At 42.8% G+C, this 27,990-nt stretch overlaps 1 protein-coding gene across 3 annotated transcripts; it reads left to right on the top strand.

The window, feature by feature from the left end:
- The first annotated feature begins 84 nt into the window (after nucleotides 1-84).
- ttyh2l (tweety homolog 2, like) lies at nucleotides 85-27,990 on the top strand. Of its 3 annotated transcripts, XM_028987469.1 has the most exons (15): nucleotides 85-451; nucleotides 5,699-5,859; nucleotides 11,904-12,015; nucleotides 16,563-16,783; nucleotides 18,131-18,226; nucleotides 19,324-19,396; nucleotides 21,631-21,700; nucleotides 22,140-22,195; nucleotides 23,014-23,106; nucleotides 23,314-23,406; nucleotides 24,354-24,496; nucleotides 24,582-24,770; nucleotides 24,953-25,031; nucleotides 26,119-26,143; nucleotides 26,566-27,990. In XM_028987469.1, the coding sequence occupies exons 1-15, from the start codon at nucleotides 323-325 to the stop codon at nucleotides 26,604-26,606; spliced, it is 1,581 nt and encodes a 526-aa protein (XP_028843302.1). In that variant the 5' UTR covers nucleotides 85-322; the 3' UTR covers nucleotides 26,607-27,990. The 3 variants fall into 3 exon arrangements, with proteins under 3 accessions (XP_028843302.1, XP_028843300.1, XP_028843301.1); XM_028987467.1 differs by lacking the exon at nucleotides 26,566-27,990 and having other exon boundaries at nucleotides 26,119-26,552; XM_028987468.1 differs by lacking the exon at nucleotides 26,119-26,143 and having other exon boundaries at nucleotides 88-451.

The following is a 27,990-nucleotide window of genomic DNA, read 5'->3' as shown; positions in this document are numbered from 1 at the left end:
CGGCCAGAACCCCCGAGATTTAACCTGACCTGAATTCGGCGGTGCGATCACGTGGCAGCGAAGAAACGAAAGCGGGATTAAAACGGTAATCCGAGTCTGTCTGGGAGGAGGAGGAGGAGGAGAAGAAGAAGAAGAAGCCCTCGCCTCCCCCTCCTCTCTCTCTCCCTCTCTCTCTCTCTCTTTCATACGCCGCCGCGAAGCGACACCCGCTCCACTCCCGCGTCGGAGGGGGTGACATGGAGGTCGCCGGCGCGTCCCCGCGGTGCCGCGCGTCCCCGTGAGCCGATCTCGCCGCGTCCCTTCTCGCTCCACTCGGGCCGGGATGGCTCTGGCCAGGCAGGAGTACCTCGCCCCGTGGTGGACGTACTGGCTGCACAGTTTCCCGCATGTGGACCTGAGCTTCCAGGCCGTGGACGGCGCGTTCCGACCGGAGGACGCGGGGTACCAGCAGGTGAGCCTCCTTTACCGGGGTAAAAAGGGCTATTTACCCTGAGCCAGCACACTTCATTCATACTTTATATAAAGCACTTTCAACACCAAAGTGCCGACCAAAAGGGATTAAATATGATTATTTAAACATGATCAAGAAATTAACAACAAATTAAAACAATATAATCATAAAAACTATTACAGTAAGGAAATAATTCGATAATAATACAATTGAGTTCATAGGAAAACCTTGATATTGGTAAACGTATGGTAAAAATTTAGTACATAGTCCTCTGACGAGTGAAACTGTCATAAATAATAAAGATATTAAAAACGGTGGATCATACTGGAAATTGAAATGAGTCCTTTCGTGTGTAAATGCAGACTTTTTACCGTTTGTCCTTTACTCGGCACGGTCACCTGACCGCAGCGTCTTCCTGTTTAAAAGCCTGGAATTTTATTCATAACCACAAGCTTTTTTCTTGGTTCCCGGGTTTAATACTTCGAATCCGGCCTGAAAGGCCGCTTCAAAGTTTCGCACTCGGAGGTGCCGGGTTCCTGGATTTAAGATTCGTACTCACATGCTTTTTATTCACCCCATTACTCATAGTAGCAGGGCATGCAATGCTGAGATAATATATTTCTTGAGATGAGTGGGGAATGTCAAGATGATTCAAGCTGCAGCCGCTGAATAAAGGGTTTCAAGTTTAAATGTGAAAAGAGAGCTGTCCCATATTCTATATAGTGAATTAAAAATAATCGCTGCAATAAATTATCTGGAGCTCCCTCGGACTGGAACAAGAAAAAAAGTACAGTCCTGGACTTTTTTTTCAATCTTAAAAGTCCCCTTCCATGAAAGTGTCACTTTGTGAGATTGTTTAACATTAATACAAGTTTCCTGTCTATGGTCCTGCAGTGGCTTGAAATGGCGATGTGTAGAAAGAGTGCTTTGGTCAGAGAGCGGCAGCTCAGACGGTCGGGTCTGGAATTTGTCCCCTAATGTCGCCATAAGGGGAAAGGTTACCTCCCGTTTCTTGTGCTTTGTCTGCCCAGAGAATTTCCCACTCCTCCCCTAAAACATTCTCTCCACCAACTGTCATGGCTTGAATGTTAAAATGAGCATAAATTTATTTTTCTAGTTCCATCTCACGAGAGTCTGAAGAGACTGAAGGGTTCATTTAAAAAAAAAATTCTGGAAAAACGCCTGGTGAACGGTGTTGATGACATCATTTCCGTGAAGGCCCTAACTTAACTGAACGGTGCGTCCTGGGGAAAGTTCATTGTGGGACTGGGTTAAAGGGACACGTCAGGGGACCTTTAAGCATATGCAAACCTTAGAACACATGGTAATCTTGATGGCAAAGAGAGATTTCATAGCCATTGAAACGTAAGTTCACAGTTTAACTGACGTCTTCAGATAACGTAGATTCAGAAGTGGTGAGTGTCAAGGAAGGAATGTGTATATTGAACTGTTTGATCGGGACTTTGCATTGATTCCTCGACCTGCTTGTGGAAGAAAGCTGTGAGAAGGGCCGGTAGACTGAGACACAGAGACACCTTCCCCCTCGTAGCTGTGCAAATCGAAAGGGAGGATTTGTACCATCGCTGCTGATAGATGCTCAGATGTAGGCTGGGGTCACTCCCGCTGACGCCTCCCAAACCAGCCGGGGCTTGAACTTGATGTGTGCAGCTATTCTTAGCCGGGAAGGAGAGATGATGTGAACACCTTGGCAGGTCGAGATCAAGCAGTGCTGCTTAGATGCTGAGTTATATTGGTGCTGGTACCCATAACCGGGTGGGATCATGTAAAATGAGAGAGAAGGTGTGGTGAACCTTGACAAGAAGTCCACTGTGACTCTGAACCAGGTTTGACTCCATAGAATTGGTAGCCGGTTGGGTGACATTGGCCTACTGGTAAAGACATTTGGCTACAAACCAGAAGGACACAGAAGTTGCAGGTTCGATCATCTCTTGCTATCACTAATTTGCTCTAGGGGGACCACTGATAATTGATTGAGTGGATAATGTAATGTATGTCTGTTTGAATATGCTGTTTATGTATATGTATGATCTGTGTAAAGTTCTAAGCAGAGTCTGGAGGTCCAGAATGAGGCTGTGTGCCCTCATTGCCAGTGACCTTTAATGGATCCGGCATAAATTAAGATAATTGGTTAGAGTGTCTTCTTGAAAGGCTTTAAAGCAATGGGCACATGAGTGAAACCGATGCCCTGTTCTAAATTTTATACAGTTTTTGTTTCTTCCACTTGCTGGTATGATCAATAATCACCTAAAAACTGTTTATATTGTATAGTTGACCATTGGATGAATTTACTTATGATGCCTTTTTCCCTACGTAAGTGCTTTCCAGTTGACTGAATGAAATGAAAAAGAAATGATAGACTGGCAGAATCTGATTTACACCAGGGCTGCTGACCCCAGCACTGCTTAAAAAGCAATAACATGCAATAATTGCTGGAAATGGTGGTTGCAGGCTAATAAATCAGCATGTGCTTTTGCTCTTTGCGTCCTTTGCCCAGGATTGGTTAGTAATGTATGAAGCATAAACGCTTCGTTTTCTGATTTAAGGCCCCGCTCACTACTGCCTTGACCCGAGAATACATAACTATGAGAAATGATTGTGCAATTCCTGTGAGTCATGTTCTGATACTGAAATGTGTTGTGCTGCCATGATTAGTGGTAGAGTAATGATATCCTGTATACTGTGGACAAAGACTGACCTGAGGAGCTGGTGGAGTGCAGGCTATATTTAAAATTTAATATGAAATCCATTTTCCACATCATTTAACTCTGGAACTTTATAATGTATGGTTTATCGTAGTAAGGTTGTCTGTCCTTAGGCTTTAGATGTTGTTTCAAGTTCAGAAGAAGTGTAGGATAATATGCCTGAGCAAAATGTGCAGAACATGTCCAGAATATAAAATACTGTACCAATCTTGACTCTACCAGTCAAAAGTTTGGACACACCTATTGTTTATGTGTCTTGCATTAATATAACTACACTGAAGACACAGGACTATGAAATAACTAATTTGAGGTTATGTAATAAAGATTTTTTAAAAATCAAACACTGCCTCTTGGCATCTCTTGACCACCTTAAGTTAGACAATGGTGGTGTTTTTTTTCCAACAGTCCTGAAGGTTTATGCTCTACACTTTCTGATCATTCATTCATGTTAATGAGCATCTCATGAGGTGGCTTTTGAGAAAAATAGTGAACAAAGCAGCCATGAAGGTAAAAAGAGACAAAAAAACAGATTCATCAAACGTACCTCAATTTTTACTGCTACAAAAATACTGAATATGTTTCTTGCATTGGATTCTTCAAACTGGCTGCATCTTAGTCCCCATTAATGCTACAGAGTAGGTGAGTCTTGACTGGTATTGTAAATTTATTATATCCAGTATATGAACATTTTCTTCAACAGTGGACTCATATCTTAACATCATTTGCACTCAATATTAAAGCTTGTTAGTAAATATCATTTTCACATCACAATACAATTGCTATGGATGTCAAGTCCAAGGATTACTATTAATTATTAAAACTTGTTTTTGTGGTTGAAGTGCTGGAACTTCAACCATAAAACTATGAATCAGATCACCTTTTTTTATGGCCTAAATGTTTTTATGTTGCCAGAATTTATGTCTGAATTGTAAGTGGTTATTTGAGACAGTTAGGCTCCTATGACGTGCAGAAGGGTAGTAAGTGTTCACATGATTTGCATTTTCAGTGGGCAATTTCTGGACACATTCTATTTTTATGGATCATAAGATGTCACAGGCTTAAGAGAGCACATTATTTATAGATGTCTTTAACAAGTGGTCATTTTTATATGTGGCTTGTGACTCGGTTGGTCAGGCTGTTGACAGAAAGACTTAGAAAATTCTATTTAATTTCCTACTTAGTTTTATAGCTCGTTTTCCCGGACCTCAACTGCCTCAAAAACCCACACTAATAATACAAGAACCGCTATTCCACTGTTTTCGCATTGAATGATTTGCATTCATAAAAACATCTGCAAAGCCATCAAATTCACAAAGTTATGCACACAATTAAAGAACAAAAGAAACATCAAAATAAAGGTCAAATACATCAAAAAAAACTTTTCACTTTGTTCAGGACTGATGAATATTTTGATTTTGATTTATGTTTAGTGCATTCCAAAAGGATATTAAAATGAAAAAGGTCTTGTTTTCTCTGTTTCTTTAGTCAGATGTTTGTCTAACTAAACATTATATATTAGCTAATCCCAGTTTTAAAACTGTGAAATTTACCTCAGAAAACACAGTGAATATCAATTGCTGGTTGCTGGAATATCCTGGTCATATATTGCAAGGCATCAAGCTAAACTGCTGAAATTGAAAAAGATTTGTGAAGTTTTTCACATGAATAAATTGCATTATAGATTTAATATATGTTGATTGATTTATATTACTGTGACAAATACAGCAACAAGGCACAAGATTTTCTTTAAAGAGAGTCTAAAAGAGAAGGGTTCTGTTTCAGTAGCAGGACTTCCTGAAGGGATTCAGAAGCTAGGGATTGATTCTAGAGCCATAATTAGTTAATCAAATCAATTGAGATTGACCCCTTAGTGTGACAAGGACCAGTTGGTCTGCCCCGTCACCCATTCTATGTCTTTGTCTTTGTGTAGTTGCTGTTTTAAGGAGAAACTGAGGCTATAAAGGGATACGTGAGACTTATTCTGATGAAACTGAGGTTAATTGGTACCATGGTTTCTCTCACCGTCAGCATGATGGATGGATACAGTGCAACTAAATATTAGCTCCATACCAAACATTAGCTTTCTTCTTTTTTGCAACGCTACCTTATTAAGAGGCGATTTGTTGTCTGTTTAGGCTGGAAATATACTGAACGTTTCCCCTCTGAAACATTCTCAGAATAAGAGCTTTCATGTTTACATTCCCCACGCTCCCCATTCCTCATGCTCGAAGGCTTTTCTAGGCTCAGGAATCACAAGACTGGAGGGTTGATGCACTTTTTTGCAGCCTTGTCACATGATGCCTGATTCAGGGAGACAGTGCCGGTTTCTACTTTTCCCTTAATCTTTAAAGAGTATGCTTCATCATGTTCCTTTATATATCCATATATGTATATTTGGGTTATTGCGTATCCAAGTCGCTATTCCAGTGTCTGTATCTGTGCCTGGATTTCATAAGGTGTCTGGAAACCTTCCCTAATGTTGCCCAGCTTAGTGTTTTTTTTGTTTGTTTTGCGAAACCATCAGTCCCTGATCTTCCTGGCCTGCCTGTCAGTCGTGGGCCTGGGCATAAGCCTGCTGGTGTTGGCCGTCTACCTGAGCTGCCTGTGCTGCTGCCGCCGGGAGGAGGAGAGACACGATGCCTGCTGTGTCACCTGGGCTGCAGTGGTCACCGGCTTGATCTTATGGTGAGTGGACGTCTCTTCTTGACTTCTGCATGATGTCAGCTGTTGGTGAACCAGCTTCATGTATAATATTATGAACAATCAGGAAAAGACAGCTTTAAACCAGCACCATACGAGAAAAATATTGATTGGTGGTACCACAGTTGGAGAACCACACAACCAGCACACACTGATTCATGCTGGGTTTTTTAGTAGATTTTCTGCAACCTCACAAGGAATGTATGCACATGACCATGAAATACACTTGAAATGAGACGTTCCACCAATTAAAACATTTCACGTCACTTGTTTGGACAGAAGTCCAATGATGTTTCAATAATTTCAAATGCTGAAGGTCCAGATGCTACAGTGCTGAAGGTTGTTTCCAATGTTTACCTGTAGTCAGGGTGTCATGTCCGCGAGCTGACGGTGGAAGGAAGCGCAGAGGCGGGACATACTGAAAACAATGATTTATTAAACAGAAAAAGAAAACAGGCTCGATGGCCAAAAAACAGGGGAAACAAAGGGGAGAACAGAAACTAACCCGCAGGATTGCCAGAACTCAGAAAAACACTACACATACGTTGCAGGGTCCACAAAAGAAGATCGTAGCCCCGACCGGCTGCTCCAAAGTTCCTTTTAACCACTGTCCTTATTGGGCCCCCATCTGCAGCCAATCCTGACACGGGGTATCTTTATCTTTAGACAGGACCTCTTTATTCAAAAGCATTGAATGGTAAATGGGGGCTGGGAGGCAAAATAAAGAGATTGACGTTCTCCCAGACAGCACGGTATATTTGACTGAAATTAATAATGTTTTCAGCAGCTTGGATTGGATTTGCTTAGTGATTGGACTATGTTACGAGCTGAAAGATCACCCGAGGATCTTTTAAGCCAGTCATTCAGAGGACAGTTCTAAAGGTGTGTGTGCATTCAGCCATGAATTTGGCTCATGTTCCTGTGAGTGTCCGTCAGAGGTGAAAAAGAAGTCTTTATACCGTTTCCCATGAAAGATGTTTCAATGCATTTCTGTCATGCCAGCACAATACAAAAAAACATCCCTTTGTGAAAAATCCTTGCTGCTAAATATTCCACAGTGACCTGTGACCAAGTGGTATTATAACTGTGGTATTGAACAGCAAAAATTCAGACTAGAATTGGTAGGCCAAATAAAATAACAGAGCAGCCTCGCAGGATGCCAAAGTTTGCAGAAGTTGCTAAAATATGAGTGGCCTACAGAATAGCTCAAGAATAGTGTGTAGAGAGCTTCATGGAATTAGTTTCCATGGCCCAACAGCAGCATCCAGCCTTACATCACCGGTGAGTGAATCTCCTCTCAGTCTGATGGACAAGTCTAATGGACATGTGCAGGCTTTGTGGATGCCTGGTCAATGGCAACTTGCATGGCACCATTGTGCCATGTGTAAAATTTGATGGTCAGTGTTTCAGCATGCCAAGACATTTTGGACAATTTTGTGCTTCCACCTCAACGGCCTTCCTGCATCCTAATGTAGGAAATATAGTGAACGAACTGCATATACAGTTGCTGCAAAATGTCACATTTCGTAAATATGCATCTCACAAGCACAGAATCACAATGTTTTCCCTTCTTATGACAAGAGCTTCTTATGACCGCCCTCTGTGCAGGTGATTATTATTTACAGATATATACTTTGCAGACGTGTTGATATTAGTGTAGTGCAATATAATCTTATTGAAAATAGTTTTGGACCTGCAGATAATCGTAATGCTAAGTTGATGTTAGGGCTGTAGTTTTCTGGCTGAACAAGGTTTAGCGTTCAGGTCACGTTTACTAAGGTCACATTGAGTTTGCCTTCCGAATGTCACGATCCGGTCCGAAATGGGGTTACTCCGGTCCGGGATCCGTTCATGGTTGTCCTGTGTAATGTCCCCTAATCGTTCTCACCTGTGTTAATTGTATAAAGCTGCCCTGTTCATTTCTGTTCGCCGTCAGGTCTTTAACGTTATGTTCCGTGTTCACCCATGTCAACGTCACGGATGTCTCCCCTGTCCTGTGATTCACCAGTAAACCCCTGTTTCGTGATGTCAGGTGATAGCGTCCTTCATTCCTCGTCACTCTTCGTCCTGCTCTCCGTACACCCGCCGCGTCATGCCCGCATGGACGTGACACCGAAATAAATCCAAGTTTGAATGGGCTGGCTTGTTAGTTAGCGAGTGAGTATTTTAAATCTTAAAATCTGACCCTACACAGAATAATCTCACTGTGTTAGGATCACACCATGCCACACCGAAAAATGAAACATCAATGAGCTGAACACGATCATTGAACACTGATCACCGAACAGAATTAATTGTTTTACAACTGATGAAGTTGAACGTGAGTGGGGTTCACACCTAGTTCATGAGTTTAAGCGCATAGAGCATCTAAAATAAAATCAATACCATGAAGGTGAACTAGTTCATTTTCATCAGCATGAGCTGAACTTTGAAGAAGTGCTTTTTCGGTGTGACCTGGCACACCTTATTTCAGGCCTACTAGTGTCTTCTGCCATCTACAAAGCATCCAGATGTCGCAACAATGTGAGGTAGGGACGGAACTAATGATTTTGTCGGATTGCTTTATTGAATTGGAGAAGGGTTCGGCTTAATCTTGTGACAGTCATCTAAGTGCCGTGTCCTGATTGAGTTATTTTGCTGTCAACATTCCATCTCCTTACACAAGGACTGTTGTGCTGTTAAGTGCTGCAGCATGATCATGATGCTGCTGAACAGGAGAGGCCCTTAACCCTTCCGTATCGCTGGGGGTTGGGGGATCTGACGATCTTTCAGCTCCTAGTTCCAACCGTGTGTGAGAACTGGAATGCCGTGGCCACTGTTTTGTATTTTGGTTGTAGAATGTAGGTCTTTTATTGGTGGGTGTCTGTGAACCTACCTTCCACTAGCCATATATAAAATGTGACTGACCCCTCAGTTGTCAAAAATAGTATGCTTGTTTTTGCGGTTCTGCCGATTCATTACGTTTGCAGCATAACCTCTTTTCTGTTCTGAATTTTTTTTTATCGTGTTGACCTGGGTGCTGTTTTCACTCTTGTGGGTACATACAGTGACAAAGTACTCTAATAAAACACATAACCAGCATCTTTTTTTGTCGTTCAGCTGCCACATTATTGGTTTTTATTAAGTTACCTCAGTGGCTGGTTTAGTGGCATTTCTTTCTTTTCGGGTCATGTTACCTTAAGCTGCTTCTTATTTTCAGATTTTTTTTATTTCACATGAAAAACAGCAAGGCCTGCATACCACAGATGTTGATTGTATGTAATGTTTGATGTGTATGAATCTTGTGGAGTGTAAACCATCTATCTGTCATGAAAAGCATAGACTCACTAGCAGTTTGGAATGAACTTAACTGAAGCACAATTGACTTTACCCTGTTTTTACTCTTTTTGCTGAGCAAATATGATTATAATTATTAAAATGGCATGGTGCTATCTGATCCTTCCTGCTTCTGCTTTGTTTCTTGATGGACCCCCTGACAGGATTCACGTGATCCAGATCGTAATAAAGCAGTTGTTGGAATGAGAACTTTCAGTCAAGGGGTCCTCCAGGGACCAGGTTGTGCAATCCCTGTCCTGGACTGAATGTCTGATCAACTGACCAATCAACACAGCGAATGAGAGGAGGCTGGGGGTGCTGACGAACCTGTCCATGACACAAGCATGTTTTGGGGACATCACAGCTACTCGTCCTCCGCTGCATTTGGAGCTTTAATGATATAACTGACCCCATTCTGCCAGCTGCGGCACTATAGCTGATATCCGCTCCCGTGCTGTCAGTTACAACCTCATTTCTGTGGCCCGGAGATGTTCTCGTTTGGCCCTTTTCCGCGTGCTTGTGTCAACAGCATATGGTGTATTTAGTGGTTTATTTATCTACGATGGGCATTTAGGTATGCTAATGAGGTTAAAACTGGCGAGTGGATAATACTCTGGACATCGCCACTGCCTCACGTTCACACCCCCCAGTGTGAACCCAGTGGCCGGACACATGCAGCTTTTGTTGGTTTAATGATGATTTAGATGCCCGGTGGCGAATTTTTGACGCCATGTTTAACAAAACAAGACTTCCCTCATCACCGTTATTATCTCATTTAGAGCCGCTAGGCGCGCAGAACCACTGGCCATTACTCAGGCCGGCCCCTGCTGATGTCTTATTTGATTTGCCGGCGAAGTAAGTGGTCAGTAGGCTGGCCGCTGAGTGTGAGGTAATGTATCCTCATTACCATCCTCCCTGGCCACAGACGGAGAGAAAGGGAGGAGGAACATCCTGGGTGCGCCTTGCTAATGCGGACTGCGGCCCAAGTGGCCCCAGGGAGCTGGAATAACCGGACCGACCATGGGCCTGGGATCCATCACAGTCAGGAGGCGCCCAGAGGCGAAGAGCCAGCTGAGCTTCCGTCAAGCAGTTCCGTCTCGGGGAGGAGACGTGGGCCAACGTCCCCTTTCATCCGTACATACCCCCCCCGAACCAGCACACGCTCCGCGGGGGAACGATAACAGCCGGTCTGCGGGCGCCATCTGCTCAGCTGCATTGTCTTCCTGTGGAGATCCCATTTTTAGGGTCTGCTGTTTATTTATTTATTATCCCCCCTCTTTTGTTAGTAGCAGTGTGAAAACAGTGTGACATCCCCCAGAACCTGAATAAAGACATAATCTTTGGTAAGGCTGTGCCAGGTGTGGACATCCCGCCTTTTTTGTATTGTGATATCACTAAGCCCCATGATGCTCCCTCCTGTGATGGCTTCCAGGGTAGAACGAAGCTTGGTCCCGTCCCTGTTTACGCGTGCAAGTCTGTGATTAATGATACTCATGTATGGGCCCCGCTCCTCGCTTGGCACAGTGAGTTCGGGGGGGGTTATTTCACTTGTTTTGTGTGTTAAAAAACAAAACAAAAGTTTTCATTAAAAATCTGTTTCAACTCTCTATAGAATTGATATTTTAAACATCATTACTTTTACAGATCTAAAAATTACATCCTGCGTACGTGTGATATTAGTGACTTCATTGTTCAAATAGTCTGGACAAAATAAGTATTATAAAGTGAAAATGAAGTGATTATCATTGTCAACACTGCAGCATGGCACACTGTGACACAACAAAATGTGTCCTCTGCTTTTAACCATCACCCTTGGTGAGCAGTGGGCAGCCATGACGGGCGCCGGGGGAGCAGTGTGTGGGGACATGGTTTGATCAGTGGCACCTCAGTGGCACGTTGGCGGTTCGGGACTGGCAACCTTTTGATTACCTTACCCGTTGGGCCACCACTACCCCGACAAAAAAATTAAAAGCAACATGATGAGACTCTCTGTTTTGCAGTTTTTTCTTATTTACAGCCCACCAATTTCATTCGAAATTTTGTCAAATTTCATTGTTCTTTGCAGATTGTAAATTGTGTTTCTTTTACTCATAGCTGATCCAGAGTCTGAGTCCCTGCTTACTTCTGCACATTCATGTACCACAGTGTGATTGATTGAGGTCACGTCTCAAAATGTCTGTGGTCACTGGTCCACTTGTGCCAACACTGAGGAATCCACTGTTCTGGATTCAGACTGAAAAAAAGGGAACTGGATGGACTTATGAACTTAATGGATTTATTGTTTCAGTATAGAACTGGGTTATGTCTCAAATAAAATATTGTGATGTAGCCCAATCACCATTTTTCTTGTATAGTTAATAATAACTATGCATGTCTTTTTTCCGCACAATTTCCTCCATCTTATGTTAAAATATGTTCTTGGTGTAGTTCATCAGTAAATGTGTGAAATGTTCCACAGCTATTGGTAAAGAGATACAGCCATCATAATTAAAATGTTTTCTACATATGAACTATGGAATGCTGTGCTAAATATTGATCATGTTCTTGTCACATGCTCACATGTAGCCCTCCTCACTCCCACCTTTCTAGGACATATTGCCTTGAGGAATCATGTGATATTATGTACCATGGCTCAGACCTATTCCCTTTTTTGTCATATATAAATTCTGTAAATATGACAAATAATCTTTGTTGTTTTTTTTTTTGCTTCCCAGTTCTGCTGTTGGTGTTGGTTTCTATGGAAACAGCGAGACCAATGATGGGGTGTACCAGTTGACATATTCACTCTACAATGGCAATCACACCCTGGGTGGTATCGACAGGCTGGTAAGCTCAACTGTCTTGTGCCTCATTTGTTGAGGTCACTGCTTGTGAATGTGCAGCCCGTAATGCCGAGCTGCCCTCCGAAATGCAATTTCGCCTCCTCACTGCGTGGATGTGATTTTGTTATTGAGCAGGACGATTAGATCTCGATGCAAAAGGTATCGAAAGAACGGCCCCTGGGGATACACTCCATCTGGGTCCTCGTTTTAACTCCCCAATATCCCCAGAGCTTGCCCTCTCCTGATCCTGAGTTTGTGACACGTCCAGTCTGGACAGTCTGGGAGTAAAGCATTAATCACAGTAAGAAGGCAGAGGGGATTATCTATCCATCAGCATTAATAACGATTAAACTTCCTGAATCTGCATCACTACCCCCCTGTCAGATACATTCTTACTCTCTCCCTCTTTCCACATACATAATCTAAAGCAGTAAAGTCACACATGTCAAACACAACCACAAACTGAACCTCTGTTAAATTATTTGATTTTCACATTCTGACAAAAAAAAATTAAAAATACAATAAATGGTCTATAAATAGGTCTTGTATATTCATGGATGAAGTGATTTTCTGTTGATTAAATGCATTTCGTGGACAAAATGACTTTATGTTTCTGACAAAACTTTCTTTTGAGGATTAAATTACTTCATGTTGATGTACCACATGTACCAAACCAGTTATAAATGGGGCTTTTGTGTTAATCTAGAAAAAAAGTTATTCACATAGAATTCAAAATATAATGTCAATATGCATGTGACAGTTTTCTCTTGTTCGCTCTTTTCAGTGAATGCACTTTGTTGATTATTCCTTAACAAACATAAAAAAAAAAAAAATACTGTGCAACAAAGTGAACAAATTCTGGCCTGATGGCTGGACATGGCAAGGAAGGAGGACGCATACACACGACGTCACGAGACGGCTTTAATACATAGTACACACGACAGGGGAAACATACCAAACAATGACCCGACGGTGAAGAGACACAAACAGGATAGTTTTATACAATGATACACAGGTGATAACAATCAGGAAACATTACACAAGACCAACATGAAACTCCGGACCTGGATCATGACATTACCCCCACACAAAACGGTCCATGAAAGTGGGGGAGGATGTCCATAAGGATGAGTGGCGGCTGTCCTGCACTGATGGCTTCAGGCCCGGGCCAAAGCACGCCTCATCCATGGCGGAACAGCATCCTGTCTGCCGTCCGCAGGCACCCATCACTCCGTCAGTCTCTGGCTCACCCTGCTGGGAAGTTCCGGCGCTCTCCTCGTCCCGGTTAACGACGGGAGCACCTGAACTGCGCGACAGGTCTCCTCAAGTCTGTCGAGGTCCGGCCGCAGGAATTCATCGGTACTCCCCGCCTCCGGAATTGCCAGGGGAAACATGGACAGCGTGACAGATTCTCTCAACCCCAGGTCATTCTGTCATGATGGCTGGACATGGCGAAAAAGAAGGACGCATACGCACGACGTCACGAAACACTAATACATAGTACACACGACAGGGGAAACCTACCAAACAATGACCCGACGGTGAACAGACACAAACAGGATAGTTTTATACAATTCTACACAGGTGATAACAATCAGGAAACATTACACAAGACCAACATGAAACTCCGGACCTGGAGTAACCCCTGCCGGTCCGGATCATGACAACATTCTATATTTACTTTCTTCAATCGGGTAAAGCTTTCCAGTGAATGCTCTACAATTACCCGTGTAATAACCCTACTGGTTATCCTTACCTGCTAGGCCAACCACTGGCCAACATTCAAAATTAAAGTGGAGAAACTGGAGGAAGTTGCAGGCAGCAGAACGTTCTCCACGGCATCTCCAGACTCTGTCACGTCTGTCACATGAAACCTGATGTACTGGCCTGTCTCCTGGTAGCACCTCCATGCTCTGGACACCACGCTGACAGACACAGCAAACCTTCTTGCCACAGCTCACATTGATGTTCCATCCTGGATGAGCTGCACTACCTGAGCCACTTGTGTGTGTTGTAGACTCCGTCTCAGGCTACCACTAGAGTGAAAGCACCACCAGCATTCAAAAGTGACCAAAACATCAGCCAGAAAGCGTGGGAACTGACCTGCAGGTCACCACCTGCAGGACCACGCCTTTATTGGGGACGTCTTGCTAATTGCCTATAATTCCTCCTTTTGTCTATTCCATTTGCACAACAGCATGTAAAATGGATTGTCCATCAGTGTTGCTTCTTAAGTGGACAGTTTGATTTCATAGAAGTGTGATTGACTTCGAGTTACATTGTGTTGTTTAAGTGGATATTTAAAAAGAAAATGGCATTGAGTGCAGGAAAAAAACAAACCCTGCATGCCCTCTTCTCATTTTCTTATAGAGAGACACATAAACCTTACTTTAGACAAAAATAAAATATAATGATTCATTATGGAAACCAAGGCACTGGGGAGGCACGTGACAGTGTACTACTTGGTGCCAGTCCCAAACCTGGGGTCAATGGGGAGGGGTGTGCTGATCCGCTGTGGCACACATTTGGCCACATACTTTGCCAGCATTTTTGTCGATGGGAGGAAACTTGAGTAACCTTTTGTTAGGTCTTGTAAAATGAAGTGTGCCCCAGTTTGCTTTTGCCCTATAAACTTTTTGAAGTACCTGCTTTAGTACACACATACACACACACACACACACACACACACACACACACACACACACACACACAGAGCTACTCTTTCTTTCTCTCTCTGTCTGGCTTTTGTCACCTTGCTGCAGAAAAGCAACGAAGGTATTCAAGTCACCATTTATCACTCCATTTCTCATGAGTGCTGAACACACATTCCCCACCTCAGCCAAGATGAGAAGAAAAGTGAGGTTATTCAAACACTAATAATGAAAGGAAAGGTTTGTTTTCAACTTGAAGTGATAAAACAGTCTGGATTCCATCCCCAGAGTGTATTGACCAACAGGGTTGTAAATAGTGTCCCTGTTAGCGCGCACTTCTTTGAGTGAAGGGAAGTGATTGTCATTGTGATACACTGCAACACAGCATACGTGCACACAATGAAATGTGTCCTCTGCCGGGGTGCAGTGTGTGGGGACGGTGCTTTGCTCAGTGGCACCTCAGTGGCAACTTGGCGGATCGGGATTCGAACCGGCAACCTTCTGATTACAGGGCCGCTTCCTTAACCGCTAGAACACCACCGCTGTGTTAATAAACTTGTCAGGTGCAAGCTGTCACACGAAGGGGAAGTGAGAATATTCCCCCTACGTGTCTAGATGGATTCATTAAAATGATTGCTTTTTTTTGTTTTTAAAGAGTGGTTTAATTGGAGGTGCAGACAAACCGGTGACTTTTTTTAAGCGGTCCTTTGTCATCCCAACCTTTAATAGAAGAGGGCTTGTTTATGTGTGAAGATGTGATGCCCTGGGGTGCTGCCTGCCATTCCTGGCAGCCAGGCCCTAGAGAGACCCTTTATACTGTAGATCAGCCTTCATTCTCATGATTACGATTACACAGTCCAGGGAGGTATGACAGGAATCCAGCGGTTCTTGCTGGATTTTCAGGTTCGTTTCAAAACAAGAACTAACAGAACTTGAACTGGACCTCAAGCGCAGGCCTAGGTCTATAGGGCCACTGAGCAAAGTACCGTCCCCACACACTGCTCCCCGGGCACCTGTCATGGCTGTCCACTGATCACCAAGGGTGATGGGTTAAAAACAGAGGACACATTTCGTTGTGTGCACGTGTGCTGTGCTGCCATGTTTCACAATCACTTTAATTCACATGCCACAGTCGAGCCACAGGGCATGTGGGTCATGAATGTTTTGGACAAGTTGTCACAAAGGAAATTCCCAAATCTAGTGAAATTATACAAAGTTTAAAACAATTTCATGTTCCTCTGAATCACACACTACGCTCAGTGCTATGGAAGAAAAGCATGAGGTCAGTCAGTTTTTCTGCCTAAACACTTACAACCCAGATTCATTCCGAAAATGTGTCCTTGCTTTTCTCTGTCATGCATGTATCATTATATCCCAAGATTCAATGTGTACCAGGAAATGGGACAAAACCAGAGGGTTGGTCATTTGATGCCACTTTATGGTTGCAGAATAGTGCTGCAGTTTGTGTACCAAGAGGGACACAAATTAATGATGTGAGTCCAGTTTACAGTGTTGACCTACATGTAAGAATATTTTATACAGAAAATATATTTTAGGTAATAAGGCATGGTGTTGTTTGTAACACCCTTTAAAAGATACAATTAAATCAATTCTGTTCATATTTTGTATGAATTTATTCATCTTTTTGATGAATAATGTACAAGTGATGAAGATGCAGGTGCCTTTCATGTATACCGTTTATTAATATTCCCTTTGTTTGTCTAGACTCCAAATGTAAGACAACAGCACTTTCACACACATAAAAAAAACTTTATAGATGTCAAAAACATTTAAATAAAAAAAATCAAAATTCAAAATAATCAAAATCAAAATAAAATTGCAAAGTAGAGTTTGTTACTGCATGACGTCCTCTTTACTTGAATGATTTAATAATTCCCAGGTGACTGGCTCACTGGACAGCATGCAGAAGGGTGTGCAGGAGCACCTCGCCCGGCTGGAGGAGATCTTCTCCACGCGGAGGGACTACCTCCAGACACTGACCTTCATGCAGCAGATGACTGGTAACATAGTCAGGGAACTCACCAGCCTGCCGGACCTCGGTGCCATGAAGGTGGACCTGGGAGCCTTTGCAGACAAGCTGGCCTATGTTGAGTACTACAGGTGAGCTGTGCACTGACAAAAAGCAACTACCTGGATTGTTTTGGCGAAAAATCGTACTCAGTAATCATACATTTTTACATTTTTTTTTAAATGTTGGACTGGTAGTTCTCACAAGAACAATTTTCATTTCACATTGGCCACTTCTTCCAAAACCGTGTGAGCGAGAGAAGCCAAGAGAACATTGTTGTAGTCAGTGAAAGGGCCTTCCGAGTTTGCCCTCTGATCTCCTCCACATTAAAATGGTCCCAAGTCGTACCTACACATCCGCCAAGGAGATCGGTTTTCCATTTGTAGGTCAGTGTGTTATGAGCAGCAGGGTCGTGGACGTAGAGCTTGTGTTTCACAGCCGGGTGTATTGAGTGGAAGTGCGTGCTGTCTCCCAGCACCCCAACGTAACTAATCACTGACCTCTCTGTCCTCTCCTCCCTTTCTCTCCTGGAGTAAAATTACATATCAACTCCCGTGCATGCCTGCTTTCACTACTGTGACTTGCAGGACTTTCTTGCTGTCCCGTGTCCTGTTTTGGGACCCTGCTGGGTTTTGGCTGTCCCTCACCGGCTGCATTTAGAATGTAGAAGGACACGGTGACTCGTGTGGGACAGTGTGTCGACAAGAAACTCCAGCAGCCTGTCCATGCGCTTCCCTCATGAAATATTCATTCCTATGGATTTGTTCTGTTTAATTATTAACAGACTGGACTGGAAGTGACGAGGAGCAAATGGAGTCATGCTGAAGTGTAAACAAAGGGCATATTCTAAACACACACACACACACACACACACACACACACACACACACACACAATGTCATGTATATGCACTGATTATCAATTCATTTTCTGGCAAGTTGTAGAAATCTGACCTGTAACCATATCATTTGTGCTAATGACATACGATTTCCCAGAATCCATTACAATGTCACTCAGATCATACATGGATACCATAGATAGTCCATGCCATACCATAGTCCATGCAGTAAGAGGCGACCAAACCAAATATCATGAAAATCAAGTTCATGTTAATTTCTCTAAACAGAATTACAATGAAATATTGAACATAACCTATTTATATTCCTCTGTGTTCAGAATTAATCTTAATGCCCTATGTGCAGCCTGGTTGCCTAGCAACTAACTGACCCTCAAAGTCAAAAGTTCACATCCCCCCTCACATATCATACTACCCTTGACCCTGTGCTGCTCTGGAATAGAAGAAGAAAATAATAAACGCTGATGCACCGTGCCCTTGTTGAATGTTTTCTAATTTCATAACGCCTTTCTGTGTCTTACATGTGTGTTTGCTGCTGTGTTTAAAAAGCATTAATACATTAGATTACCTCGTCTTCATCTAGATGGTTGACGTACTTGCTGCTGCTCATTCTGGATCTGGCAATTTGCCTTGTGGCATGTCTAGGCCTGGCTAAGCAGTCGAGATGGTTGCTTATAACGTGAGTATCTTTATTCATTTTGGTATTAAGTCTGTGCACTGTTGGGCAGGGGGGGGGGGGGTTACAGCCAGCCCATTGGTTTGTTAGAGCTGGTTTGCCTTCTAAAGCTCTTTCTAAAGCCCTAAGGTCTTTTTTTTTTTTTTTTAGCTTCATGTGAATTTTCTGGATTAAATGTCACACATTAAAGAATGAATGAAACCCAGTCCCCCCACCCCCTGGCACCAGTCTGGCCGCCACATTACTCCATCCCTGCCCATTTACTCTCTCTGTCTTGTAGTGTCTGGGGATGTGGGACCAGTCCAAATCATTTGGCCACGCCTGCCCCGCCGCCTGCATCCTAGCAGTGATGCAGAAGCCTTTAAATAGTGCAGACAGCATAAAGACCCTTTTAAGATTTGATATAAAACACCGCAGCATTTAGCAACACAATGCTGCTGGCACAGTTTTGCCGCTTTTAAAATGGGAAAAAGGCAGCGTTTTTTTGGCTGCTCTGTGGAACCGATTGGGGCGTATTATGAATCCGGGATGCTGGCTGCATCCCGTTCGGCTGTTTCTTGGCCTGGCGGGCTGGAGGACATGCTAGCTCTTCCTACTATCCCCTCTAATGCCTATCGACCCCTGTGCCAGGATACACGCGTGCGCCCTTAACTAATTATTAAGTGCTTCCAAGCTGCTTTATTGGTGCTTTTAAGACCATCAAGCAAGTGAGCGAGTAGGGAGAGGGAAGCCTTGGCCAGCTTTTTGCATTCATTTGGGAGTCGTTTTCTTCTCCTGAGTTATTCTGACCGCTGTCCTATCGGCCTATCCTCTCTTTCTTGCCCTTTGTCTTTCACCTCTCAATCATGCACAAAGACACAATTCAATCTTATATCTGCAGATAGCATTTTTATTGCTCTACATACCATTCTTTTAGCAACAGATCCCGTTGATTGAGTCCAATAGATTCCATGGATTGTACGCTTAGCACTTAGTTTAACAACAGTACCCATGAGGTGTAAATATTGCAGTGAGAGAGAGAGAGAGAGATATCTCTCTCTCTCTCTCTCTCCAAATCATTATATCCATATATATCTGTTTTTATCTTTATCTGATTGCAGGATAATGGTGTTTGGCATCCTGACCCTTATTCTTAGCTGGGCGTCGCTGGGAGCGGGCACTGCCACAGCCGTGGTGAGTTAGATGCCAGTGAGCATACTGTAAAATCACTAAGCACACAGCTACGTTACTGTAAGGCGTGACCTTTTGCCGAGTCCTTTTAAAGTCTTAACGTTTTAAGCACAATGTGTGTGTTGTTTTTAGGTCAGCGGCGGAGTGCTGGTCACATGCCAGCTTACCCCCGGCTAAGTGACCATAATTCACTTTAAGCCGTACTTTGGAACGGGCCCCTCTGGCCACCAGAGTTGTACCTTAAGCTTTGGGCTTTGGGCTGACTGCACAGTTGTAAACAGGACTGGCCTCAGTGTCAGTAAGCAGGCCAATCTGTTCATCTGTTTATGTCTGCCTTTCTTTTTCTGTGAGACTCCTTTACTTCCATCGGTACTTTGTTCTCTGACCCTTTGGTTTTTTTGTGAGGCTCCGTTTTAAGATGGTGAACAGGTCCCCATTGAGAGGGTCTTCCCACGCTAGACCAAGAGTCCAGTAAAGCTGAGACTGTCTTGACCTGATAAGAAATACTCATCTTCCCACAAAGTTTTTTTTTTGTTACTTTGCATGGTATTTCATATAAGGAAGCTGACTCAAAGCCGGAATGTTTCATGTTTGAATTCTGAACCAGACTGAGGTCCCCTTGAGCAAGCTACCGTCCCCATACACTGCTTCCCGGGCGGCTTTCGTAGCTGCCCACTAAGAGTGATGGGTTAAATGCAGAGGTGTATCACAATAATACACTTTCACTTTTGTGCATCCAAATTGTAGGTGTGCTTTCTGGTGTTTCCATTACTGCATGACCATTTTCATGGTTTGTTTTTAATTAATTTAATTTCATAATTGTAGTCGTAGTTCTTATTGTTTTATTTTAGTCTTTTCTTTTACTCAAAATTTGGACTTTTGTCTAGATTGTTGAATTTGTCAGCAGGACGTCTGTGAATCTAGAACACTTCTCTGTCTTATAAACAACATTTTAATTAGATAAAAAAATCCTAGTCACATATTAAAGACAGTTTTTATTGTTAATTGCTCAAGAACGTTCATTTTAGGTTATAGATGTACCTAAATTTGTAATCAGAGCCAACTAGGATGCTTTTGAAGTCACTTTAACTCCAGTTTGCACAAGTAGTTTTCATTTGAGACCATTAGACTGCCAATGCAGGAAAACTGATATCCTCAGACGTCACATTAACACTCTCCCCTTCAGCACTTTGGAGTCCACAGTCTAAACTGAGCACTAAAACTGATCTGCTGCAACATGACGAACAACATTTACCAGGCCGGGGTCGTGCGGATTAGGATATGCCTGAGATCGGGGAAGCTGGCACTTGCCCATGCAGCTGCTTAGGCGCTCAGGTGACAACAGAGTTGACTGGTCTGATGCAGGTCAGACACTGTCCAGACACCGGGGACCGGCTGTCAACCGGATGTTAAGGCTTCGTGTCGCCGGGGGGGGCGGCAGTCAGGGGTCAGTGACACAGAAGAAAGTGGATTACTGAGATGGCTCCGGGTATTGAGAGGGAGTCCTGTGGGAGTGTGTGTGCCTCACGCACCTGCTTCCCACTGCATCTCCGAGTTTGTGTTGCATTTTGTGTTTACTTTGTTTATATTTGTACTTAGTTTTAGTTCATTGTGAGCTATCACAGTAGTTCTCTAAAGGGTCCTCTGTATCTTTACCCCTACAAGAAGCCCCCATGCTTCTTGTTCTATTGCCCTCTTAAAAAGACAACGCCATGTCTGTTAACTCCCTTAAAAACAGGAAACATTAATTTTCTGCTTTCCTACCTTTGGTAATTGTTTAGGTGCGGCCTGGCAGCAGCAACACACTGGGAAATTAGCCTGCATGAACACACTGCACAGTCAGACCTGGTCCCATGAACTCTGCTAAATGGATTACTGAGGTCATTCAGCATTAGTGCCTGCCGTTCTGAACAGATTTCACCCATGTGTGCAAGTTCACAGATGTTCCGCACTCATCCCAACCCAAGAGAACTCTCCCCGGTCTTTGTAGTCATTTGTGCCTTTCCAGCAGGAGTAATGACCATCGTGGCAAGATAAATGAACTGATGACATGTCATTTGGGGTGCGAATGCTAAATTGCGTGTAGGTGTGGTTTTTAAAATCTCCACACATGCTGGGAATCGCCATGTTACTGTGCAATCAGTTTTTCCTGGTCCTGGTGTACCCACCCCGCCCTGGAATAGTGTGAATCGGTGTGATGTTCTAATTGTGCTGCATATGTGTTGTTCCGTCTGCAGGGTGCGAGTGATTTCTGTGTTTCTCCGGACAAGTTCATAGTGAACCACACCCAGGACTTTCTCAGCGCAGGCAAGTTGACATGGATGCATATTTGCCTCATTAGGAACAAATGAAACGACACTACTCACAATAAGTTAGGGACATTGTGACAGACTTAGTGTTTGTTTCACTTCAGACATTTTTGGGATAGGGAGGCAATTATTGGGGTGATAGACACACTCATTTTTTGGGGTAATAAATATTAAACTAATGAAACTGAGGTTTCTTCTCATACATAATTAGTAATATCAAAGGGAATTTTATTTCATTAAAATTCAGAGCAAATAGGAGAAGCACTCATCTAAAGAACCATATCCCTAACTTATTGTGAGTAGTGTATTTTTGTTCAGTTCCTCAAATAAACAGAATCTGCCAAAAAAAGAAATACAGACACTCATCTAATTTGACATATTGCTGTCCTTAAAAATTGCTCCATTTTGTTCATTTTTGCCCCTTTCCTGCTTTGCAGACATTGCCCATTACTATCTATACTGCACTCAGAGTCAGGTCAACCCGTTCCAGCAGGTACGCCTACACCACTCATTTCTTTAATCACCCTTTCTTTGATCCTGTGACATAAAAATACTGGACTGTAAGATTTGCATAATAATTATTAAATAGTTATTATGAAGAAACAGACAAAGTGTAAAATCCATTTTAACGGCACTGAAATGCTTCAAACGCTAATCTAATTAGTCAGAGTTGAGGTGAAGTTTATCAAAGTGAATCTCTGTTGTCTGTTGGTTGATTAGCTGTGTTGAGCTTCCAAATGCCGCCTGTGGTGCTCTTCCAGTGATACATATTCATACATTCATTTTGCATTATTTAAACATTTAACATGGATTTTTTTTATATTAAACAAACATCCCTGTGGGCAAAATCTAAAGCCTCTAAGAGCAACATTTATGGGTAAAATCCATACCCATTAAGAGCTTTATTTACTCTATTTAAGTATGTGATAATAATCTGGGCTCCAGTAACAGATGTAAATATGTCATTGCTGGGAAGATAATAAGAACATTAGGATTATGGGTCAGTCATTTAATTCTCTTGTATAATTTTGTGTGATGTTATATGCAAATATACATTTGGACTGGGTGAAACTACACGTGAAAATATTGCAGTATGATACAAGCATACATATACAGTCTCGAACTTGATATTGCTTATATATTTTTTGCATAGACCAAATGTATGTTTTTTTGCGATGATGACTCCATACTAATTATTACAACAAACTACTCGTGTCTTCTTCAGATTCATGTTATAATTTGCAATAATAAAAACAAGTACTGTGAGTCGTTTGCTGATTGACTTGCATTGTTGGCTGTTGTGTCTTGCAGCCGCTGACCCTTTTCCAAAGATCCTTGACTACCATGCAAATCCAGGTCCAGGGGCTGCTGCAGTTTTCCTTGCCCATTTTCCCTACGGCTGAGGTGACACCTAACACCTAACTGCAGTTAGATCTGAACATATATTATATGGGCAAATCTTTATTAAAGTCAAATTGTACTATAACAGCATACTGGCTATTGACGGGCGCTTGCTTGCCAAGCCATTTGTATTGTCGTTGAAGCCTTTAGGCCTTTTATTTAAACTGAAATGAGCGTGTGCTCTGTCTGTCTTGTCTGATTGCTCTTCAGAGGGATTTGTTGGGAATCCAGCGGATCCTGAACTCGACGGAGTTTAATCTGCATCAGCTGACTGCCCTGCTTGACTGTCGCAGTTTGCACAAGGTGAGCGATCAGACTGTGTAATTATCGTCTGCCTAACGGCCTGTAACACTTTCATTCATGGAACGTCTTTTAATATCTCCATTATGTAGTTTTATGTGCTGTGGGGAGCAAATGTCTGAGGTTAACAATATAATGTATTAGCAAATTCTGTGTGATGTTTAAAGGTAATGAGAATTTTTGTAACGTTTGGTCCCCATGCTGCTTTAATGAGAGCCTCTGCAGGGCCTCCACAGATTAAAAACCTGATGAACCATGTGAGCCCAGCATGAAGTGAAAACCTTCCAAAGGGGATGATGCTGGCAATCATTTGGAAATCTGATCTAATAATTTAGCATGGACACTGTCACAAATTTACATGAAAATAATTTGCGACATGAAAATTGTTTTCAATTTTTCAAAAATTTCATTTCATTCATTTGTTTTATGAAAAATGCATGTTGCTTGTGAAAATAATGCACAATGTAACATAAAGAGAGCAGTGTGTATGTACAGTATATAGACACACACACATATTAGAGTCCACATTAAAATGTGACTGATCTGGAATCATGTTTTTTTTTATGCAATTTAATCATATTCTGGTGTGGGTGGGCATCGACTGGTAGTTGGATTACATATATACTTTGACACACTGGCTGGACAGGACGTGGAAGAAGGACGTGATGTCACGAAACAGGTTTAATACATAGTGAACAGGACAGGGGAGACATCCTATAACACTGACCCGATGGCGAACAAACTGGGCAGCTTTATACAATAAGACACAGGCTAAAACAACCAGGGAACATAACAGGATGAACATGAAACCCTTCCGGACCGAATTCTGACAATGATTTATAAATACACAAAATTCACAATTTCAGCACATAATTGAGCATTTTCAAGTGCTGTCTGATTTGGTATGGTGTTACAGTCCAGAGTAACGTGTGTGTGTGTGTGTGTTGCAGGACTACCTAGATGCTCTGATGGGCATGTGTTATGACGGTGTGGAGGGTCTTCTCTACCTGTGCCTCTTTTCCCTCCTGGCAGGCAGTGCCTTTTGTGCCCTGTTGTGCGCCGTCCCCCACGCCTGGACTCTTATGGCCAACAGGTATTGGCCCCGCCCCCTTCCCTTTATCAACCTGCACATCTGTCCATACAAAAGCAGACTGAGAAACACTGGCTCTGTGCAACAGCAGGGACAAGGAATACGATGACATAGACGAGGAAGACCCGTTTAACCCGCAGACCAGGCGGATGGCACCTTACAACCCCAACAGGGCCAACATCCACAGTTTCTGCAGCTACAGCAGCAGCCTGGGCAGCCAGAACAGCCTGCACCCCTCCCCACAGACAGCCTCCAACGCACCCACCTCAGAGTACATGTGAGTGTGTGCCCTTCTTTTATTTCACACTCACATCTAATCACAATTCCTGACTGGATGTAGGTGTATGCTGTATCACTCTGTGTGTGTGTCTGTGTGTGTGCATGTGATATTACATCATTGCATTGCCATAAGTGGTTAGATGCTGCTGCCAATTCCTCTCTCCTTATCTGCCTCATCAGGAATCAGTCGATGCTGTTCGGAGGGAATCCTCGATACGAAAACGTTCCTTTGATTGGCCGAGGTTCGCCGCCACCTTCAGTATGTTCATCCTGTTTTGTGTGATTCTGATGTTATTCTCATGAACATCTGAAAGAAGAAAAAAAAAGCTCAGCTTAATTCTTAATCATCGACCTGGCTCTCGATGGCATGTAGAATTGGAACTAGACTGCCCCCTGCTGTCTCACACAACCTGTAGCTTTTATCCACATTTTCAGTTCCCAGCTGATATTTTCATTTGCTGAGAGGAGTTCTGAGCACAGCAATATCTCACAGTAATGGCACTCTTATGCATCTCTCATCTCGCCTTTATTTTTTTAACATTGTTTATGGCCACAGTGTCACATGACCGGCTGCTGTCTAACATAGCAAAACCTTTTATTTCACTGTTGCATAAAAATCCTTTGGCCTCATATCTGCATGTTGCACACTAGTGTCCACATCACAGTGCATTATTCTGTAAAATATTAAATTTAAATAAGTAGCAAATGAGGAAAGCAATTTTTGAACAATGCAGCTTCGGTTGGTGATGTACCATTATGGCTCTGAAATCTAGGATTTTATATGATCTGTTATGTAAAGATATTTGCCCGGTAACAAGTGTTCAAGATCCTTCGCAGTTTGAAACAGATCATCGTTATACATGGTCCGATATGCTGTTGTAATTTGTCAAGTTTGCATGAGGTCGGTTCGCTCGCCTCCTTGCTTTATGAGCTCCAGGGTTAATGGGATTGGTGATAGTCCTTAGGTGCTCCCCGTCTCCTGGGTAGATGGCTGAATTAAAGACGAACACGTGTAATCCACGGCCGAGGAAAGGCCTGGTGCGGCCCGAGTCCTCCCCGCGGGCTGAGGATTACTTCCTGTGGGCTATTTAGGGGCCGATGATTTGCCAGGTATTATCTGTCTGGCCCTCTGTTGCGATTGTGTTACATCACCCACCTCTAGCCTGCCGGAAAGCGTAGGTTACTACGGCATTAGAGAGGTGGAATCTACTATTTGATGTTGAAAGGAACCCACTTTAATGGCAATTTTTGCTCATATCAAATTACAAACCAGATGCTAATCGTATCTCTTTTTTTTCCCTTTCTGGTTTCTTCATCTTTTTTATTCATATCGTTTTTTTCTGGAGATATACCCTCAGACATTTAAGAACAGTAAGTGGTGCAGAAAAACCTCCCGTCTTTGTCATCCACCCCATCTCATTTGCCCCTGGGCGCTCTGACGCCCGTTTCGCTGCACTCCCACCTCCCGGTAATGCACATAACATCTTGCCAGGTCATTATGCTGAAGTGATGCATCCGAGTGCCGTGCTTCAGCTGTGTGACGCCCCACCCCATCCCAGGGTGCCATCGCACCCTTTACCTGGTTGGGACTCTTTCTCACGTGACCTCAGCTCACCTCTTCACACGTGCTTGCGCCGCTCCTTTATTGTGCTGAAAACCGAGGGCCGTGATTCCGGGAACACGCATCTTCACATCTTCATCCAATGCATGGACGTCTAGGCCAGTCTGTGACAGTTGTGTGTGTGTGTTTCAGTGTCAACCCAGTGACCATGCTTCTCTTCTCCTTCCTGCAGTATTCACCCAGCATGAGGACCGCCTACCTATCTATGACTGATGCCCAGATCAGACACTTTGGGACGGACTTCCAGGTGTAAATGCATCCATTTCCTCTCCTCCTGTGGGAAAATCTCAGTTGTGTGTGTGTGTGTGTGTGTTTGTACATGCTACCACTGACACAGTTGGCAGGAAGGCTGTGTTCATGGTTATTCTTCTCTGATCCTCTCATCCTGCTCCTCTGATCTCTGCACACACGCTGGCAGGAAACAAGCGTCTGTCAAGACAACAAAAACGGCGTGTGGTGCCACATGCTGCCGGGAGCCTTCAGGACTCTGCGTTACGCACGATTGTCTGAGCAAAGCGGCAATTATTATGTCCTTGAACATATATACTCCCTCTTGAATTGTATGGAAAAAAAATATTCTCTTTCATAAATGAAGAGCCATTAAATATTCTGTGCTATACAAACCTTGTTTACTTCCTATGCTGTGAATACCGCTTACTGGGACCGTGCGAGGAATACTGAAGACGGAACAGGCGGAACTTTCCATTTACTCTTTAAGTACTTTTTGTAAACAGTTCAGAATGCAATTTAAAACTTTGTCATCTTTATGCTAACAAAAGTGTGAGAAATTTAGAGAATTTGAGAACATTACTCAATTCAAAGTTAATACGTATAAAATATCTACATCAAACATTTCCCAAAAACGTTTAATATGTTTGAATATGTGATTATATTACATTATCATGATCATAGTACAGTGATGAGAATTTGTCACAGACCTTTTGAGACGTTTCTGAATAGAAAGAGCTGAAAATCCTCACATTAGACTAGCCTTCTAAAAGTACAATTTCCTTTCATTTAAGACCAGCCTGACTACATGTTTTACACGACAGCTTTTACAGAAAACTTGAACACAAGGCGGACCTCCGTCAGCTCCGTCAGAGTTTGAAGAACATGTGAGCATGCTTCCTTGTGCCTGATTTGTTAATTGATCTTTGTAAGTCTGTTTCCTGCTCCTTCTTGAAATGTCCACCAGTGATTTCAAGTGTAGAAACTGATCTGTGATCTAAATACGTTGCGTGATGGGCATGAATGGACAATGTCGGGTGTTCCTGGTGAATTTTAATCACTGACATAATGTCACCGAGTGGAAATTAAGTTGTGTAAAATCGATTATATGTGTAAATTGTAAATATCTGAAATGCAACTTTTAAAATGCGTGTCATTGTTCATGCTGAAATTGTTTTCCTTTAAATTGATGGTAAAATAAGTCCCTCAGGACCGCCTGGTGGGAGAGAATTTGTAGTGTCAGTGTTGCCTAAATGCTGTTTAGTCCAAACCATAGAGCTGTACTCTTCTCTCTTTCTTGTCTTTCATTATATTTCTTTTGGGGGTAATTATTCTGTATGCATCAAATTAAAATGTCCTTTTTATGTAA

Source organism: Denticeps clupeoides, chromosome 7 (assembly GCF_900700375.1).
Source record: "Denticeps clupeoides chromosome 7, fDenClu1.1, whole genome shotgun sequence".
Taxonomy (NCBI): domain Eukaryota; kingdom Metazoa; phylum Chordata; class Actinopteri; order Clupeiformes; family Denticipitidae; genus Denticeps; species Denticeps clupeoides.
This window is presented reverse-complemented; position numbering and strand designations above follow the sequence as displayed.